The sequence below is a fragment of the Syngnathoides biaculeatus genome, chromosome 2, assembly GCF_019802595.1.
Source record: "Syngnathoides biaculeatus isolate LvHL_M chromosome 2, ASM1980259v1, whole genome shotgun sequence".
Lineage (NCBI taxonomy): Eukaryota > Metazoa > Chordata > Actinopteri > Syngnathiformes > Syngnathidae > Syngnathoides > Syngnathoides biaculeatus.
Window position 1 is genome coordinate 39,063,321 of NC_084641.1, and position 18,675 is coordinate 39,081,995.

At 45.7% G+C, this 18,675-nt stretch overlaps 1 protein-coding gene across 12 annotated transcripts in view; it reads left to right on the top strand.

The window, feature by feature from the left end:
- The window catches only part of raph1b (Ras association (RalGDS/AF-6) and pleckstrin homology domains 1b), a 38,840-nt gene extending 27,211 nt beyond the window's left edge, over positions 1–11,629 (top strand). For 9 of the 12 annotated variants that reach the window (XM_061803898.1, XM_061803845.1, XM_061803836.1 and 6 more), the window contains 12 exons: positions 255–341; positions 2,423–2,497; positions 4,375–4,452; positions 5,341–5,500; positions 5,872–5,993; positions 6,289–6,354; positions 6,430–6,573; positions 6,798–6,908; positions 6,990–7,088; positions 7,190–7,310; positions 7,394–7,530; positions 7,901–11,629. In XM_061803898.1, the coding sequence (XP_061659882.1) occupies positions 255–341; positions 2,423–2,497; positions 4,375–4,452; positions 5,341–5,500; positions 5,872–5,993; positions 6,289–6,354; positions 6,430–6,573; positions 6,798–6,908; positions 6,990–7,088; positions 7,190–7,310; positions 7,394–7,530; positions 7,901–10,462 (3,762 nt within the window). In that variant the 3' untranslated portion in view covers positions 10,463–11,629. The remainder of the gene's footprint in view (positions 1–254; positions 342–2,422; positions 2,498–4,374; positions 4,453–5,340; positions 5,501–5,871; positions 5,994–6,288; positions 6,355–6,429; positions 6,574–6,797; positions 6,909–6,989; positions 7,089–7,189; positions 7,311–7,393; positions 7,531–7,900) is intronic. The other 3 variants (XM_061803918.1, XM_061803925.1, XM_061803932.1) reach the window with 3 other exon arrangements.
- Positions 11,630–18,675: the final 7,046 nt, after the last annotated feature.

Below are 18,675 nucleotides of genomic sequence, written 5' to 3' on the forward strand. Positions count from 1 at the left end.
GTGTTTGCAATACAGTACATTTTTTGTTATTGCTCTGGGTAGTTTGCTAATAAGGACGTAATCTTCTGAACGTGACTGCTCCTGAATGACTCCTTTCACTCTCTTGCACACATTTTAACAATTGTTGAGGGTAGGGAGTGACAAACTGTGTTTCAGTTCATTCGGTGAAGTAACATCCAAGCCAACTTTGCACATGTTCATAAATGTTTGCATCATTTTTTTCTGTCTTCACCCATTCACATGCACATTTCCAGCATGTCAAACTGCGGTGGGCCAATGGTAAAACGGCCAGGCGGCACCTTGATTTCACCCCACAAGAGGGTGAAGTGGATCGGGCCACTGTAAGTGCATGTGTGTGTTTGTATGCATGTATGTATGTATGTATGTGTGTGTGTGTGTGGTGTGTGTGTGTGTGTGTGTGTGTGTGTGCATGCGAGCACATTAACTTGATTCTGCCTAAGAATATTGTTTGGTATGGCTTGTACACAAATAAATCGCTTAACAAATGTATTATCCAGTACAATCACCAAATGTGTTTATAGGTTTTAAACTAAAGATAAAATAAAATTAGTTTTCCATTAATTTAAAAATTTACTGATGTACACATGAAATTCTTGAAGAAAATCACTTGCCTGTATAGACAGCACCTGAAGCAAGTATTTAACATTACCATTTTTCTCACTAAATATATTTCCAAAGATACATTCCGCCGCACAAGCAGTCTTCAGATCTTGAAGGTTCCATTAGCTTCTATTATGGAACTTCCTTTTCAATTTTTTGCATAGATTTTCAATTGGATTCAAGTCGGGTGATTGCCTGGTCCATTTTAGCAGCTTTATTCTTTGAAACCAGTTCAGAGTTTCCTTAGCAGTATGTTTCGGATTATTATCCTGCTGAGATGTACTTGGCTCTTGGACAACTCTTCTGATTATTCTTTGCACTCCTCTGTCAGAAATCTTTCAGAGGAGTACCTGATCGAGGCAAATTTCTGGTGCCATGATTGTCTTTCCACTTCCGTATTATGGCCCCAACCATGCTCACTGGAGTGTTCAGTGGGTTAGCTGTGCGCCTGTAAACAAAGCCATCGTTATGTTTTGAAACAGTTTCCGATGTCTTGAGACAATCTCTTACCGATAATGAGTTTTTTTGAGTCGCACCTTGGCAATAAGACCTTTTTGTAAGCCATATTTAGGATTAAACCATCTGATTTTCTTTTGCAATGACAACAGGCTGGATTTCTCTTTGACTATTGATTGATTTTAGATGTTGTCTTGGCTTTCCATGCCTTTTTGCATGTCCCATTCTTCATAGGTTAAATATATTTTCTCGCATTTTTACGCACAAATTAATTTCTGATCTGATTTTTCTCCTTTCATTGTGCTTATGGATTACTTGTTGTTGCCAACATCTGCCAAAATCTGCACGTCAATAGTACCTTTGGAAGTATTTTCAATGTGGAAAAATAGTGACATATGAGACTTTTTTTCAGCCCCTGTGTATGTATAGTTATTTACTTGCATTCCTGAAAAAGAAAAATGTTTTAATGATGGAATGTTATGTTACATCAAAATGTTAAACTGGTGGTAGTACACAGAAATGAGGTCTTGGATGATGTAATAAATTTGATAAGCGCAGTACATCTGTTGTGCTCTTCGCAATCAGTGCTTCTTTACCACAGCTAATACTGTAACTAGAAGTGCTCTGTTTTCATTAATTAAAGTTTACTCTCACTTCAACACTTCATAGCAAAATACACTACTCACAAAATGCTAAAGATTATTGGCTTTCTGGTGAAATTTCCGGATGAGCCTAATATTTACAGAAACCTTTTATAGGTGTACTTACTTTGACCTTCTCTAAACCTTTGAGTCCATATCTGTAACCTATAATTGTTCAAATTTTTGTACAACTTGTTCTACAGTAAGGAGCTGAACGGCAAAGTTCACAGGAGGTGCATCTCCCGGTACATTTCCTGATTTAATTGGAATTGGTATATATTGGTATCTCACCATTGCAGGGCCTCAAACACGATTTTCTTAGAGAGAAATGGCCACTGAACATTGTGTCATAGAGTTGCATCTGCAGGTTGCAACAGACATACAGAAAGGCACTGAAGTGGAATTCCTAGGAAATCTATTGGTCTCTCCATGGTTCAAATCTGTTGTGAGAGAACAGCAAGTCATGTAAAAACTACTGACATGTTATACAGTTGGACATGTCCATTAAAAATTCTAGAGGTCAACTTAAATTCTCCTAGAAAGGTATTGGTGTATTTTAGGTTCATGCTGAAATTTCAACTGAACATCTCCAACTATTCATGAATAGTATATCACAATAATTAACCCTCCAAGAATGATCAGAAATTTACTTCTTTATTTTTCTTTTCCTCTCTGTTGCTATGTTTTATTCTTCTCACCTCAAGCACTCCTATTTGGACCAAGAAACCTCACTTATTCTGAAAAGTATAGCTGGAAAGCCTTCTCACCTCCTGACCAAGGTGAATTCCTCTTAAGTATTTGCTTGTTTTTTGTCTCACCTATAATGAGTTATCGCTCACCCTTTCTGCTGCTCTGCTCGTCACACGCCTCGTAGTTTTCACAACGATACCTACATCAAAATCACCTTTCACTTGCATAGCGGACTGTACTAATGTTCAACAGAGGTGCACCAATCATCAGTGATTAGCCATGGCATTTTTGTGATTAGAAATGAAACTACTAATACAATAATAATACTACAAACTACTAATTCCACACGTCTTTGTCAGTTACATACACAGTGCAATGCAACTTTCCAGAATAATGATGGCCATAGAAAAATTGCATGGTGGGCCAGATCTGGCCTTGAGTTTCACACAGGTTCAATGTCTTGTTCAAGAGTTCTTTGTGAGAAATTATGGGAGCTCTTTATCAGCTAATCTGCAAAGTGGTCATAGTTAAATGTAGACATAACGGTTACCCATATTGTACAATTGCAATGAGGTCTTTCCCGTCATCATATCCACTGGAGTGTTTTTGTATGAGTGTGTGGATGATCTCAAAATTGAGCATAAGGATAAATTGAGTCATGTAGACTTGGTGTGACTCAATGACAAATTATGTTGTATTGCTGTACTGCTGAAACTGGTCTCAATTGTGTGCATGCCGAAAAGATGTGTATTTATGTGTGACCGTGTGTGTAAGAGCGAGATAGCGCTGCAGCCAAGAGAACAATGGAAGACTAAAGGAAACGTGAGGTGGAGTAAACTTAGTGTCTCTGGCGAACCTGCACAACCCTCGTGACCTTGTTTCACACACTAAAGGGTGACTAAAAGCCTACCGCTGCACAGGACGTGTCAGCCAAACAGTGCTAGAGCCAGTCATGTGTGATCAGTAGTCTGGGTCAAGGAGGTAAGAGGCTTGAGGCGGAGTCCTTAGTTGGCCTCCGATTAACATGCACACACACTACTTCAAATATTCAATACTTTACCCAAATTCTCCATCCTTGTCTTTGTGTATTAGTGCTGAGGTTAATCGTGGTCACAGTATCCCACTCCCGTGGCCCCATTGGTTGAAAGTGAAACAGTCAAGGAAATTGAGCTCAATGGGTTGGCAGAACAGCCATTCTCCTATTTTGTGGGTATCCCTTGCTTTGAAAAGAGAGAGAGAGAGAGAGATTGAGAGTGAGTGAAGGGGGAGGGGTATCCTCATGTTTAGAGTCAAGTTGTTCATTTCGTGGGCACTTTTCGTGAATCACATCTGCTCACATCACACCATGGAAGATGTATGGCCCAATTTTGTTTTTTAGATGTGCATTTGCAAGTTTGTCGCAAAATTATCTGTGACTGGAGGGTAAAGAGGCTTTTTGAACTGATTCCACGGTCATCTGAAGCTTGTGGCACTCTCTAGGATCCCCTCGTATTGTTGGCTTTTCTTCATATCAGGGATCAAAGGGAGCTCCTGCAGCTCTGTAAGAATCTAGAGGGGAACCATAGGCGATTAATAAAGCACCATATTTGATGTCACAACAGGCCGATGTTGCAGTCGATGAGATTTGGCTTTACAGGGTTTTTCTGATCAATTATTGACTTGTACCACAAAGACGCATTTTGTTTGCATCCCGGACAATGGAGGTGATGGCATCTTGTTGGCGAGGGCAGGTGAGTTAAAAAAAAAAAAAAGTATCCTTACATTTTCTTTGATCCGTTACATCCAAGGCTTGTTGCATTTCAGTGGAAGGGTCATAACGATTTAATGAAGATTGCACTGTCTCCCTCTTAGTACTGTATTAGATATTCACTGAAGTGGTGAGGATGGCGCAAGGTTACGAAGACCCTTCATTCCATTGTGCATGAATGCCAAGTCTATTGACCACACTCCTGTTTGAACCATTCAGGAAGAGCATGCTGCTAAGCAGAAGGCAGAGAAGATCCGAGTGGCCCTGGAGAAAATCAAAGAGGCGCAGGTCAAAAAGGTAAGAGCCTCCTTCCTCAGTGTGTCACTTCCTGACTTCGCCTCACCATCAGAAGCGTGTCTGATTCATATCGATATGGTTGTCCTGTCATAGACTCTGCATGCCGCATTTCTTTGTGAACTTCATTCACAGCCTGGAAAGTAGGTCATTGCAGCATTTGATTGTGAGAGTGCATCTGCAAGAGGTCGCAAAGAGAGATAGGGTGCATGCCTCCATCTAAAAATGCCATTTATTTGAAATTAATTTTATTCTTCCACTGTTTCGTCAATGAATGAGCTGCTTCTATGTCAGGCAGCAGTAGAAAAGCTTATTACTGCAGTAGTCTGCGTTTCATCAATTTTATTTCTACTTTTGCCATTCCTCTGAGGTGGGTTGAGAATTCACATTATTTCTGGTTTAGTGGTTTGACAAAAAAATGAATTTAATAGTACCTTTATATCCTGCGCCAAATGTTAAGTCAGACTCAATCTCCATGTCTGCAGCTTTCATAGCATTGTCATTTATCAAAGTTTATTTTGAATTTTTGATTGGATGCCGAGAATAGTGAAAGGAGATGGAAAGGTCAAGCACGTGAGGACTTTGATCAGTTTCAAACAAGGTTTGAGCTGTTCAAGGCTGGATTTGGCACGTCCTCATCGAGTTCAGTTGGGTTTAATCTTGACTTGGTGCGATTTAGATGCAAAACCAGATTACTGGAAGTTGTTTTTTAGTGGTCACACAGTGACCCATTAATACTTATGTACAAAAGTATTTGCCACAAACTTCATAACCCTATGATCCACTGCACTCCGCTGGGTTTAGTATCTAGGTCACATGGATATAAACTGATGAGAAGTTGCTCAAGCAATATACCATCATTTGTCTTCATCTCCTTGTCCACCTTCCCAGCTGGTGATCAGGGTGCACATGTCAGATGAGAGTTCCAAAACCATGATGGTAGATGAGAGGCAAACAGTCAGGCAGGTGCTGGACAGCCTGCTGGACAAGTCTCATTGTGGCTACAGCTCCGACTGGTCGCTGGTAGAAACCATTACTGAGCTACAAATGGGTAAGTGAATTCCATCAAATTTAAATTCTTGAGGAGGGGAATATGAGTATGGTTTGTGGCTCTATGTAAGCAGCTAAGAATTCTTCATATGCAGGGCATTAAGTTTACAGTAGCACTCTGTGTGCAAAACTTCATTGAGGTCAAGATGCCTGGATTATTCACATATTTTTGAAAATAATTTGAAAATCTTCAATGCGTACTGTTAAAAATCTGTACCTAAATCCCCATCAAAACATATTGGGGTCTTCCTAGTTGGTCAATGCCTAATTCTTCTAATGTGTTATTTGTACAACATTGTGAATAAATAATGAAAAGAAATCAAAACCTCTTGAAAACTGCTGCATCTCCATTTTCTCTCCTCTCTTTGTCAGAACGTATTTTTGAGGATCACGAGAACTTGGTGGAGAATCTCTTGAACTGGACGCGGGACAGTCACAACAAGCTCATGTTCAGTGAGCGCATTGAGAAATATGCTCTCTTCAAGAACCCCCAGGTGACTGATCACAGGACCTCCCACATCTGTCCAAGCAGGGAGGAAATTGGTTGTACGCAAAAAACCCATGTGTCAAGTTATAGACGCGGACACATAGTGTGTGCATACGGGGTGGTGCTTGCGTTGCTTGGAAAGCAAACAAGGGAAGGTAGCATGTTTGTGCAGGACAGTCAGAAGTAGGTCAAAGCTCTAAAGCAACTCAATGTGAATAATTTCATATAAGACTTAGTGAGCCTCTGACTTAACACTCCCTCCTCCTTCTATCTCCTTGACTAATGTTGTCCATCACTTACAGAACTATTTGTTAGGGCGTAAGGAAACTTCAGAAATGGCTGACAGAAATAAGGAGGCTTTATTAGAGGTAGGATGATTGGCTACCATCTAATTACTTTATCCCTGAAGGAGAAAAATTTGCCTTTTTAACATCTGTTTTCAGGAGTGCTTCTGCGGGGGCTCAGTGTCTGTGCCTGAGATTGAAGGTGTCTTGTGGCTAAAGGAAGATGGGAAAAAGTCGTGGAAGAAACGCTACTTCCTTCTCAGGGCTTCTGGAATCTACTATGTCCCCAAAGGCAAAGGCAAAGTCAGTGAATTAAGTTCCGCCATTTCAAAAATACCTGGAAAGTTAATTTAGTTTACAAAATCCACACTCATGGAGGCTGCTCTTTGGTGTTTCCTGATTGGTATCTCAATGTAAAACCTGTCCTGATTGGTTCTATTTTTAGCACTTCCAAGATCATTAAGTAACTATCAATATTAGACTTAATAAATCACACCTGAACATCAAATGATCTCCTTTTTCTGCAGGCATCCAGAGATCTTGTTTGCTTCTTGCAACTAGACCATGTCAATGTGTATTACGGGCAAGACTATCGCTGCAAATATAAAGCTCCTACTGACTACTGTCTGGCTTTGAAGGTAAACCTAATTATAGTGCCTCTCATTATTCGGGCATTATATACGACAAGAAATCCATTAACAAGTGTTTTTGTCATGCAGCACCCTCAGATCCAGAAGAAGTCACAATATATTAAATATCTGTGCTGTGACGATGTCAGGACCTTGCACCAGTGGGTTAATGGAATTAGAATTGCCAAAGTAAGCCCCAAAATTCCAGTTTTAGTACAAAGAAGGTCCATCAATTTTGTGTCAAAATGGAAATGTAAAAAGTAACCTCTCTGGGATTGTGGTTTGTCAAGTATGGGAAGCAGCTCTACGTAAACTACCAGGAGGCCATGAGAAGAACAGAGGCAGCCTACGATTGGTCCTCTCTTTCTACCTCTAGCATTCGATCGGGATCCAGTTCTGCAAGCATACACGGTTGCTCATTTTCAATTTAACGAAAATAGTTCCTTTCTACTTCAAGTGCTAAATCTAGTTTCCTTTATTATTTGTGCCTCCAGAATCACAGTCTAACCATTCAGGCCATTCAGACAGTGGTGTGGACACTGGGTCCTCTCATGGTCGCTCCCAGAGTGTCGTGAGCTCCATTTTCTCTGAAGCTTGGAAGAGAGGCACACAATTAGAAGAAAACACCAAGGTTTGACCATACAAAAGCTGCTTTAACACTGCATCCTCTGTAAATTAGTCCAATACCAGTTTAACAAAAAAGCCTGGATTTATTTGCCTGTCACTTTAAGACTGAGCTCATGATAAGATGTGTGATAGTGCCAATTGTTTTCTACACAAAGGGGGTGGGCAGTTACTGTAGGTGTTAAACATTCTTATCCTTCCTGGCCTGTTAGTTTAAATCCTCCATCTCATATTGGCACTCTACACACAGAACAGCTCGCTGGTAAAATGTGGGGGGAGCTTAAATGGCCAGTGTGTTAAGGGACTGAAAGGGTCTTTAAGACTGCTTCTCTGTCTTGTTTGCTTTTTGAGCCTAACACACATTATTGTTAAAGCAGATGCGATTGGAGGCTTCCAGAGGTGCCACTTTGCCCCATGCTTCCCACAGTCACCGTCATCAGAGCCAGCATTCAGTTGACCATGCTGTCCTTACAACCCCCCCTCAGGCTCATCCCCACCAAGAGCCTGATCCACACGCCGTTGAGCAGCACCTGCCCCTTAAGCCACAATCACCTCAACAGGTCCGTCAGCCCCATCCGCAGTCACCTCAGTCCTTGCAAAAGCCTCCGCAACAACTGCAACACCAGGAGCCGCACACCACAAGCAGCTACACCCACATGCCCCCCCAACAGCCACCAAATTCTGTGAACAACTACAGCCAAATGCCCCCCCAACAGCTGACACACTCTGTGAACAACTACAGCCAAATGCCTTCACCACCGTCACTTCAAGATCAGCAGACACACTCGAACTACAACCACTCATCGGACAAAGTGAGCAACTACGTCGTACTCTCCGAACAGCCAACACACAGCGATAGTAACTACAGCCATGTGCTATCCTCCCAGAAACACCCACCACCCCCTCCACCAGCCCCACCACCACCCCCAGTCCAAACCATGTCACACTACTCCCCAGCTCTTAACATGTACAAGTTCAGTACCATAACCAGGCTGCAGAACCAGAACCAGGGTTGCAGTCATCACAAAATGCATCCCCAGCCCTCTCCCCCATCTCATACACTGCCCAGCGCAAAGGTGCAGATCAAACAAAATGTGAATCACATTGCAGCAAGGACCAATGTCCCGCCTCCACCTCCGCCTCCACCGCCACCATCTATGCCAACCCCTGGTTCTGCCATGGCTGCGTTGAAGTTCGGTCCTCCGAGTCCAAATGCGCTCACTGCCTTCATCCCGCTGCCTCTGGTTCCACAGATCAATGGAGTAGTATTTCCACCCCCTCCTCCCTCACCCCCATCAGCACCGGGTGCCATCAGCCATTCACTTTATCCAATTGGGCTGAAACATGCACTGAAAGAGAGGTTTCCCAGCCCACCACGAGATCTTTTGTCCGCAAACGGAGAAATTGAAGACTCTCCGCCTCCTGCTCCTACTCCACCACCACTACCCCCTCCTCCTCCACCAGCACCACCCAAATCATTTACCCCAAGACTTGTTCCTCATACTGCCCCCAAACCTGTGTCACCTGTCTCACCCTTCCCACCTGCCCCACCTCCAGCGACCATGGGTGGGCTGCCACCACCGGCACCCCCTCCTCCACCTGCACCTCTCAAGAAGCAATTCATTCTCCAGATAGGCTGCACTTCCAGCCAACCTCCGCCGACTCTGCCCAAGCAGCACAGTCTGTCTAAGCACCCACCCGTTTCCACAGTAATGGCTCCTGTCTCGTCGTTGGTAAAACAGCTCGCAAGTCAGTTTCCTGGGGCTCCAACCCAGGCATCCAATCACACAGAGGACCCCAAGGTTCCTCTCTCCCCACCTGCAGTCAAGTCCAAACCAAAATGGCACCCTCTTGCCTGTCAGCAGCTACAATCTTCAGAGTTCCCACCCCCTCCGGACAGTGTTCAAGTCAACAACATTGGTTTTCCTGCTCCTCCTCCACCACCACCACTGGGTCCATTAGGCCCTGCCTCTTGTCCTACAATACTGCCCCCTCCCCATCCTCCAGGGAGTATGGGATCACCTGGGAGGATGTCACACTCTGGCATCTCCTGTGTAGGAGGTAAAAAACCTCCTCTGACCTCCCAGAGAGACTCTAGCATTAACTCTAACCCCTCTGCATCCTATGAAGAATCCCGAAGGAACCTGTTCAGTAAGTTTGCACCCCAGAGCAGCATCCCTTCATCCTCCCAGTCTCCCACCTCTGTTTCAACTGGATCGCCGTCAAAGGATCCCTCAGGGGGACCCCGTGCACCCCCAAAGCCTGGTAAGCTCAACTTGGCCAACCTGCCCTTGGGTCTTCAGGCCAAAGTAAGCCAGGCAAAGCAGTCAGGCAGAGACTTTCCCTCCCCGCCAGCCGAGTGTGCCTACTTCCCTCCTCCACCGCCACCGTCTGAGCTATTCCCACCTCCACCTCCTCCTGGGAGTGATTGTCATAGTAGTGGACCTCCAAGAGTAGCTGTGGTGAACCCTCAGCCTCAAGGTCCTCCTCCTCCTCCTCCCCCACCTCCCCCACCAGTCTCCGTTATTACCAACTCCACTTGGGGTAAGAGCTCGCTGAAAAAGACTCCTCCTCCAACACTTGTGCGCCGTAGCAACACCACACCAGAGCCCCCATCGCTCTCACCACCACCACAGATCCCTCCACCCACCTCACCGAAGGGAAGCTCAAGCCAGCCCAACTTCCTTGCAGATCTTAACCGGACCCTCAAGCGAAAGTCTGTGGGTAAGCAAGGCAAAATGGACCCTGCTGGGATTATGGATGACATGGCGCTCCCGCCACCACCCCCTGAGCTGCTGCTTGAACAGGGAAAGGAGAGCAATGGAGGAAATGATGGCTTCATGTCCGGGAACATCTCAGGCTATGCAACGCTGCGACGAGGACCCCCACCTGCACCACCAAAACGGGGGGATACCACCAAGCTTACTGGGGAGTGTTGAAAAAATGTTTTGGAAGGGGGTGGGGGGACGCTACAAAATTGCTTTTGTATAATCTAAAAGCTGATTCAGAATTTGGTCAACGAGGGTTCATTTCTCAAATGCTCAGGATTTTACTCAACATTTAGACTCTTAGCATGTAGTCTAATCATCATAGCTGAGTAGAAAATGTTCCTAATGCAAAATGACAAATCTTGTGCATTACACATTTGAACTAAATTACAAATGAATTTGGCAAATATGACTAGATCGGTCTTGGACTCAAACCAAGTGTCCTCTTCTAGTGCTGCATATTTGAAAGGGGGTGGGGGTGGGGGTGCGGGAGTACCTTGTTCAGGCTCTAAATTGGAGTGCATGTGATTGGTGTGTATGGGACATACAAATCTGCGTTGAGCAAATACATACACCATACACGAGTTAGAGGGAGTATGTGCAACAGAGCTTGTTTGCTTTTGTGTGAAAATATTTAAATGAATGATTGAAGTGTTTTTATTTAGAATCAATGGCGGTTTGGTCAAAAACATTCTCATTTGGTGTCTTTCCAAATGGCCTTATCCCGTGACAACAGCAAAGATGGAGGCCTTATTCTTTACGTCTTGCACAGTGGAGTGGGGGTGAGGTTTCACCTGTCATGTCACATCACAATCCAGGAAGTGGGCTGGATTTGTCCACGTGAAGTACTGTATACACTACAGAATACTGTACAGTGCATGAAACCATACTGCGGAACACTGAAGTCATACGACTTGAATGTTGCTCTTATATTGGTGGGTAGGTCTTATCTGGTCTTTTTTGTGGTCCCATGAAAGTCTTCGGCCAAACTGTTTGCAGAGATGCCTTCATTTTCAGCAGGGTGCTTGCAGTGCCCCAACATGTCAGGGTGACATTTATATTTCCTTCACTAGTAAAAACAAAATAGATTGGAATTTCTTTTAAAGATGCTTGTGACTAATGGGGGGGATTAAAATGGTATTGGTTGCCCCCTTACAATTCATGATGCTATATGCCTTTATTCTATGCCCAACATTGTTCTGGCACACTTTTTGTTTTAATCTTACATTTGCTAATGTGCTGTGTGTAAATTATTGATGTACTCATGGGGCCCAAATTGTTACGAATTGATTGTTCTTGCTTATAAAGAAATTCACAACATAAATGTTCAAACCTGAATTTGTCCTGAGTCGTATGTATAGGGTGTTCTCGATGCTGAGGTAATTTTTATATTTATGACCTATGTCTTTTTGAATAATAAAGTAAATATGCCGATAAGATTTTATATATAATATAGGTATTTAGTGTGTGAACCACATTCCGCTTTACGTACACATTTGCGTTCTGTTGCCAAATATTACCGCCGTCTAGTGGTCTTCCTTTCTCTCAAGATGCCTGAGGCCTTCAATGTTTATCCACTTGTTTTTTTGTTTTTGTACACCTCGTCATTTCTGATGCAGGCTACCCTGTGAGGCTGGGCAGGGGGAGGTTCTTTGGGTCCTGATACAGTTCAATATACAGTAATATGTCAGTTTCAGTTTGTAGTTAACAATCAGCGGATTTCAGCATGACAACAGCAAATATTCTGATTCTTGTAGATATTCATGAAAGCAGACTGGTTATCCTTTTTATTTAATTTGAATAAAAACTTTGAAAACATCTTTCTATTGTAGAAAACAATTTCCCCCTTTTTTTCTGGCATGTACTTGACCAAACCAGTAACAATCATAATCACTTTATGGGAAAATTAAGTCACGATTAGTTATTTGCAGCTGTACTGTGCATAATCTTTAATTGACAAATGTATAGCTAGTAGCCGTTCACATTAATCACAGTTTCAAAAACGGTGAGTTGGCCTCCAGCATTTGTGCTTATGGGTGTCTATTTGGTTTTGGTTAACCCTTAACCAATACAGAATAAAAATTGTAATCCAATTAATTAATGGAATAATAAAAAACATAACTTAAGAAATCACATCACATCACGCTAAATGGCTCTGACCAAAGGCAGACTCTTCAATTTTTCAGATTTTTCTAACATTTTCAGCCATAATAGTGTCACTCAAATCAATGCTACCGTTACTCGGATCAGAAAAAGAAAAAAAAAATCTAAATTTGTCTGACAGTCTGACAGCCTGTTGTGGCCACTTAGTACTGGCCATAGGAGGCAAACTCGCTTGAATGACTGGAGCAGTATCACATGGGTGACTTGAATTTGGCTTAACTGTTCCATTTCTATGCCTATAAATCACACCCCCTTTACAAACACACCCCACAGTGTCCCATAAATTCTCACAAATGATCTCAACCTTTGTACAGCCTTATTGATTGTGCACTTGAATGTTTATTTACAATTCCCGTGAAAGCTCATATTCCTACAAATTATTCTTCGTCAATACTTAAAAGTGCTTAACAATCTGTAAGGGCCCCAAAAAGTAATGTGTACTAGGCAAAGTATTCCATCCAACAGTATACAGTTAAGTCTGAGAAGTGTGATCCCCTCAAGTCAAAGCAGTCAAGTATTTGGAGCCTCAGTGACTTATTCCGCATTTGTTGGAAACACGTTTAAGTTTACAACACGCAATATGTGGCTACAACATTCCAAAAGGCACACAATGAACGAGTTTCCACATCGGGATAAGAATGTGTTGTTGAAATACAAGAAGGTATGCTCAGTTACTTCTGTATGAACAATTTTTCAGACTTATTGTAATTATGACTTTACTCCTGCATTAGCATTGTTTAGTGCGAGCACGTTCCAACTTCGGAAGGACATGTAGTTCTTATCATCGTCCACATCAGACATTCCATGGCAGCTAAGAAAGACACTTCAAACTCTTGATCTGAGAAGCGTGCCACTGACTGTCTGGCGTTGCGCCAGATTGAGGATTTCCTGGATGGCCTCAGCAAAGCCATCCTCGTCAGTGGCAAGGAAACCCGTTTGGCCTCCGTTGAAACGGACCACGATATCAAGCGTTGGACCACCGGACTTGTGGGCAAGGATGACTTTGCCTGCTGCCATGCACTCCACAACACCTTTGTGAGGGAGGGAAAGAGACAGCAACACATTTAACCAAAACAAGGACCCAACCAATATGGAGGTTTTTTTGTTGATATTGTTGTTTTGTCTGATATTTGACAGGGGGTTGGGGGAAATAACTACTTAATCAGCCAGTTAATTTTCTTAAAATGACTAAACTTGTTGGTCCATTGACATCCATTTTCTTTGCTGCTTTTCCTCACAAGGGTCGCAGGGCATGCAGGCAGTGGGGTACATCCTGAACTGGTTGCCAGCCAATCGCAGGGCACATCAATACAGCTGGACTCACAATCACACCTAGTGGCAATTTAGAGTTCCATTAATATTTACAAAAAAAAAATGGAATACAGAAAAAAAACATTAGACTTCCTTAAAATACTTTGTCCTAAATTCAATATTTTCCTTTCCAACAGGAAGGAATTTTCAAGTCCAAACACACCCAAAAGATTTATGCCATAATTGTACACAGTATAGAAGCAACATAAGTGAAGTTAACGGCAAAACTTTATGGAACAATGCCTTTTAACATTAAATCCAATTTCTACTGTTCCATTGTTTTTCTTTCCCACTAAGTGATGACTTTAAAATGAAAACCATTGCCACTTTTCTCAGATGTCAAAGGATGTCATCTTTGAAAATCTTATGTACAGCGAAATATTTTTAAAAAGTTTCCTGCCGACCAATGTGTATCCAAAAGTCACACAAATGCTGGAAAACTTTCCAAAAACATGGTACTGTTCTTTGTCTTATATTGTAATGTGTTAATGTGTAACCTGCCAATTCTTGAAATTGAATTGAACTCAATTTGAAAAGGGCTAACACATATTGGCCGATTCATCAGTCAGGCTCGAAAACAAACGTCAGTGGTGATCAATTACCAATTCATAACTGATCATTCCACATGGTGTGCAGTCCGATAGTGGCCTTGCCCAACTGTCTTTTTAGTTCTGCAAACGGTACATTCAATTTGAACTCCACTCTGTCCGCCACGCCCTGCTCCTGGCACAGCTCCCGCAGCATCAGTACCCTATCTTGGTCCTCCTGATTCCTGCATCCACCAATTCAGGCCAGCTTCAGAGTCTCCCTGCCCCCAGCGACCTCCCCACACCAATCCAACACCTTCTTGAAAGCTTTGATCTGCAGTCTGTGGTCCTTCTCTGGCCAGAACTGCCCAATCGAGACGATCGAGTGGCACTTGTTATCCTCGTCCTCCTCCAGCGGGATGTCCAGGAATGCTCTGACATCACAGGGCGGGTAGACCACACTGGTGCGGTCGGAGGTGTGCTACAGTGACAGGATGTGTTCAAGTGTCCAGGAGGAGTTGACCATGACAAGATGACTGCAGGTGCCGGCCATGCCATACAGCACGGCAAACAGGCAGTAGTACAGCACCTTAAAGGCGCTCAGGAACAGTTGTCAGAAATGTAACCTGCTTTGTTGAACCTGCAATGAGAAGAGTTCAGAATTAGGGTGATCACCTCATCAAGTACTGCGTCAAGTACATAAAAGCATACCTGTTGTTTCTTTCTCGAACCACCGACACCATGTCTGTGCTGATCGTGGGGTAGTGGACGTAAGCGCATACGCTGCATCCTCCCAGGTAGCGGAAAAGGAGAAGCGTGAAAGCGTAACCCGTTGAAGTCAAAGTAAATGTCAGGGACAAATTCTGTGAGGCCTTCCAATCCCAAGAACATGGAGCCAATGCTTTGCCCAAGCAGGGTGAAGTGAGGAAACAGGCTTGCTTCCACCAAAAATCGGGAGCCTCAGAAACAAAGTGAATTGGCCGGGGAAGCACGATGTTGAATCTGCGCCATGCTCCATCCACAATCTCATGGGCAGAAACACACGTGTCAATGTCTGAGTATCTACGTAGGGGATGTGGAACACACGCACACACTGTTAACTTAACCCTACGAATGAAACCAGCAGAATAGGTCAACTGTACCTTTGCTGCAGAGCCCTGATTGCACACCAGAGCACCCTCTCTCCACCACCACCAGCATTGCAGTAGGGGTGGAAGAAAGCCACGACGTGATGTCCTGTCCTTGCATGTCGACTGTTCCTTTTGCTGTTCAGCCACAGACGCACTGCCAACAAGAAGAGGACCAGCACAACGAGCAGTAGCAGACACACAAACAGCACGTGAAGAGCAACTTCCACAAGAAGCTAGAACACAGGAGTCCAACAATAACACACACTATGGTAGTGAGTCATCCATCCATTTTCTGAGACACTTATCCTCACAAGGGTCGCAGGAGTGCTGGGGCCTAACAAAGCAATATTCGGGCAAGAGTAAACCCTGAATTGGTTGCCAGCCAGTCACAGGGAACATATAAACAACCAAACCAACAATGTACACTCAAATTTACACCTATGGGCAATTAAGTTTTTGTTTTGGGGGATGTAAGAGAATATCGGAGCACACGAAGAAAAGCCACACGGGCGTGGTGAGAACATGCAAATTCCACACAGGCAAGCCTGGGATTCGATTCTTGGTCTTCAGAACTGTGAGGCCAACACTCTCCAGCTTCACCACTGTTCCCCCTAATAATAATTATCATATATTATATAAAAATAATAATCGTCATCATCACTATTTATCAATCATTACTATGATCATGCGTCACCAAATTTTATGTTAAATGTCATAGTGTTATAAGCACCCTTACTCATTGTGTCCTGCAGAGGGGAGTGTTACCCTGACCACTATGTTACCTGTGTAGCGCCGGAGAAAAGGAGTCGGAGGCGGAGTGTCGGACACAGGAACAGAACTTGCTTTATTGTTCGACATCAAAACATTACTCGCATAACGGCGGGAACTCTGTTAACCTTTACTCCGGAAGCGCAACAAGAAAAACAGTCCGTGCGGAAACCCGCACCCCAATTCGAGGTCCCGCGGGTGAATTATGTAAACACCACACAAGCCCCCCCAGAATTCACCCATAGTCAAAATCCTTGTGCCGTGGAGGGATGATGACCCGACCCCGGCGGGTGTGCACTGTAGGGGCAGAGGGGGGGCGGGGCCGCACTGTCCATTGAGTCACGGGACAAGGGCTCAGGCGGGGTCAAGGGCACCCCGGCAGGCGCAGGGGCACAGGGCAAAGGGGGACGACCCCGGCGTGGGGGGAGGGCCAACCCCAAATGCTGGGCAATGTCCAGGTGCGCGGGTTTGACCCTGTCCACGGAAACAGTCTCGGGTCTGCCGCCAATGTCCACGAGCAGGCTCTTATCCCCGTGCTCCAGGACCCTGAACGGCCCGTCGTATGGGGGGCGGAGAGGTCCACGGTGGGCGTCATGACGAACAAACACAAAATCCGCAGAGCGCAGGTGACGGGGCAGCCGGGCAGCTGGGGTGCCATGTTGAGACGTGGGAACCGGCGCGAACCCTTTTGCGGCCTCCAGCAGGGAGGACCATTGCCTGGCTGCAGACCAGGGCGCTGTGGCGTCCGGGATGAATTCGCCGGGGACCCGCAGTGGCTGGCCGTAGACGAGTTCGGCGGATGAGGACAACAGGTCCTCCTTGGGGGCGCACCTGAGGCCGAGCATGACCCACGGGAGCTTATCCAACCAGTTGCCGTCCGTCAAGCTGGCACGCAGGGCTGCTTTCATGGAGCGGTGGAACCGCTGACAAAGACCGTTCGCCTGGGGGTGATAGGCGGTAGTGCGGTGCAGCTTGACCCCCAAACTCTCAGCGACTGCGTTCCAGAGTTCAGAGGTAAACTGAGGGCCACGTCTGACGACGTTGTTGCGGAGAGGGGAACGGCTTTGGGCCAGCGGGTCGTCCTGTCCACCATGGTGAGCAAGTAGGTGAATCCGTGCGAGGGAGGAAGTGGACCTACCAAGTCGATGTTGACGTGGTCAAACCTCCTCTCGGGGACAGCGAAAGGCTCCAAGGGGGCTTTTGTGTGGCGATGCACCATAGCCCGCTGACAGGCCACGCACGAGTCGACCCAGGCCTGCACATCTTTTTTGAGACCGCGCCACACGAACTTCTGGGCCACCAGCCTCACGGACGGTTTTCTTCCGGGGTGGGAGAGGTTGTGGGCCGCCTCGAAAACAGCTCTTCGCCAGTTTGCAGGGAACAGCGGCCGAGGCTGGTCAGCCGAGAGGTCGCACAGCAACCTGACGCCCGAGTCACCAACCGCGACTTCCTCCAGGCGCAAACCCGTGTCAGAAGTCTTGAGGGCCTGCACCCCGTGGTCCGAGGCCTGGTCTGCGCTCATGCGGGAGTAGTCGAGACCCAGATACACAGTGCCAACGATCGCCCTGGAGAGGCAGTCCGCGACCACATTGGATTTGCCGGCGATGTGTTGGATGTCCGTAGTGTACTCAGAGATGAACGACAGTTGGCGTTGCTGGCGGGCGGACCACGGCTCGGCCACCTTGGACATGGCAAAAGTGAGGGGTTTATGGTCCACATATGCCGTGAACTCACGGCCTTCCAATAGGGATCGGAAGTGGCGGATCGCCAGCCAGAAGCCGAGGAGCTCTCTATCGAACGTGCTGTATTTGCGCTCCCTGGGGACCAGCTCACGGCTGAAAAAGGCATGCGGTTGCCAGGCGCCGCCGACCCACTGTTCGAATACGGCTCCAACAGCGTAGTCCGATGCATCGGTAGTGAGAGCGACAGGGGCCCCGTGGGTCGGGTGGGCCAGCATAGCGGCACGACTCAGCGCGGCCTTCGTAGCCTCGAAGGCTTCCATCCTCTCGGCCGTCCATTCAACGTCCCGGTTGGGGGCCTTGTCTTTAAGAGCCTCATAGAGCGGGCGCATGATGTGGGCCGCCCGGCGGATGAACTGGTGGTAGAAAGTCACCATCCCCAGGAACTCCCGGAGGCCCCGAGCCGAGCGAGGTCGGGGAAAAGCAGAGGCGGCCTCCACCTTTGCCGGAAGGGGGGCGGTGCCGTTCTTGTCTATGAGGTGCCCGAGGAACTGGATAGAGGGCACCCCGAAAACACACTTCGCCGGGTTGATGATCAGGCCATGCTGCTCAAGTCTTGCGAAGAGGTCGCGGAGGTACATCAGATGTTCATCCTCCGAGGAGCTGGCGACGAGGATGTCATCCAAATAGACAAACACAAATGGCAAGTCCCTGAGCACAGAATCCATTAAACGCTGGAAAGATTGTGCCGCGTTTTTAAGACCAAACGGCATCCTCAGAAACTCGAACAGTCCAAACGGAGTGAT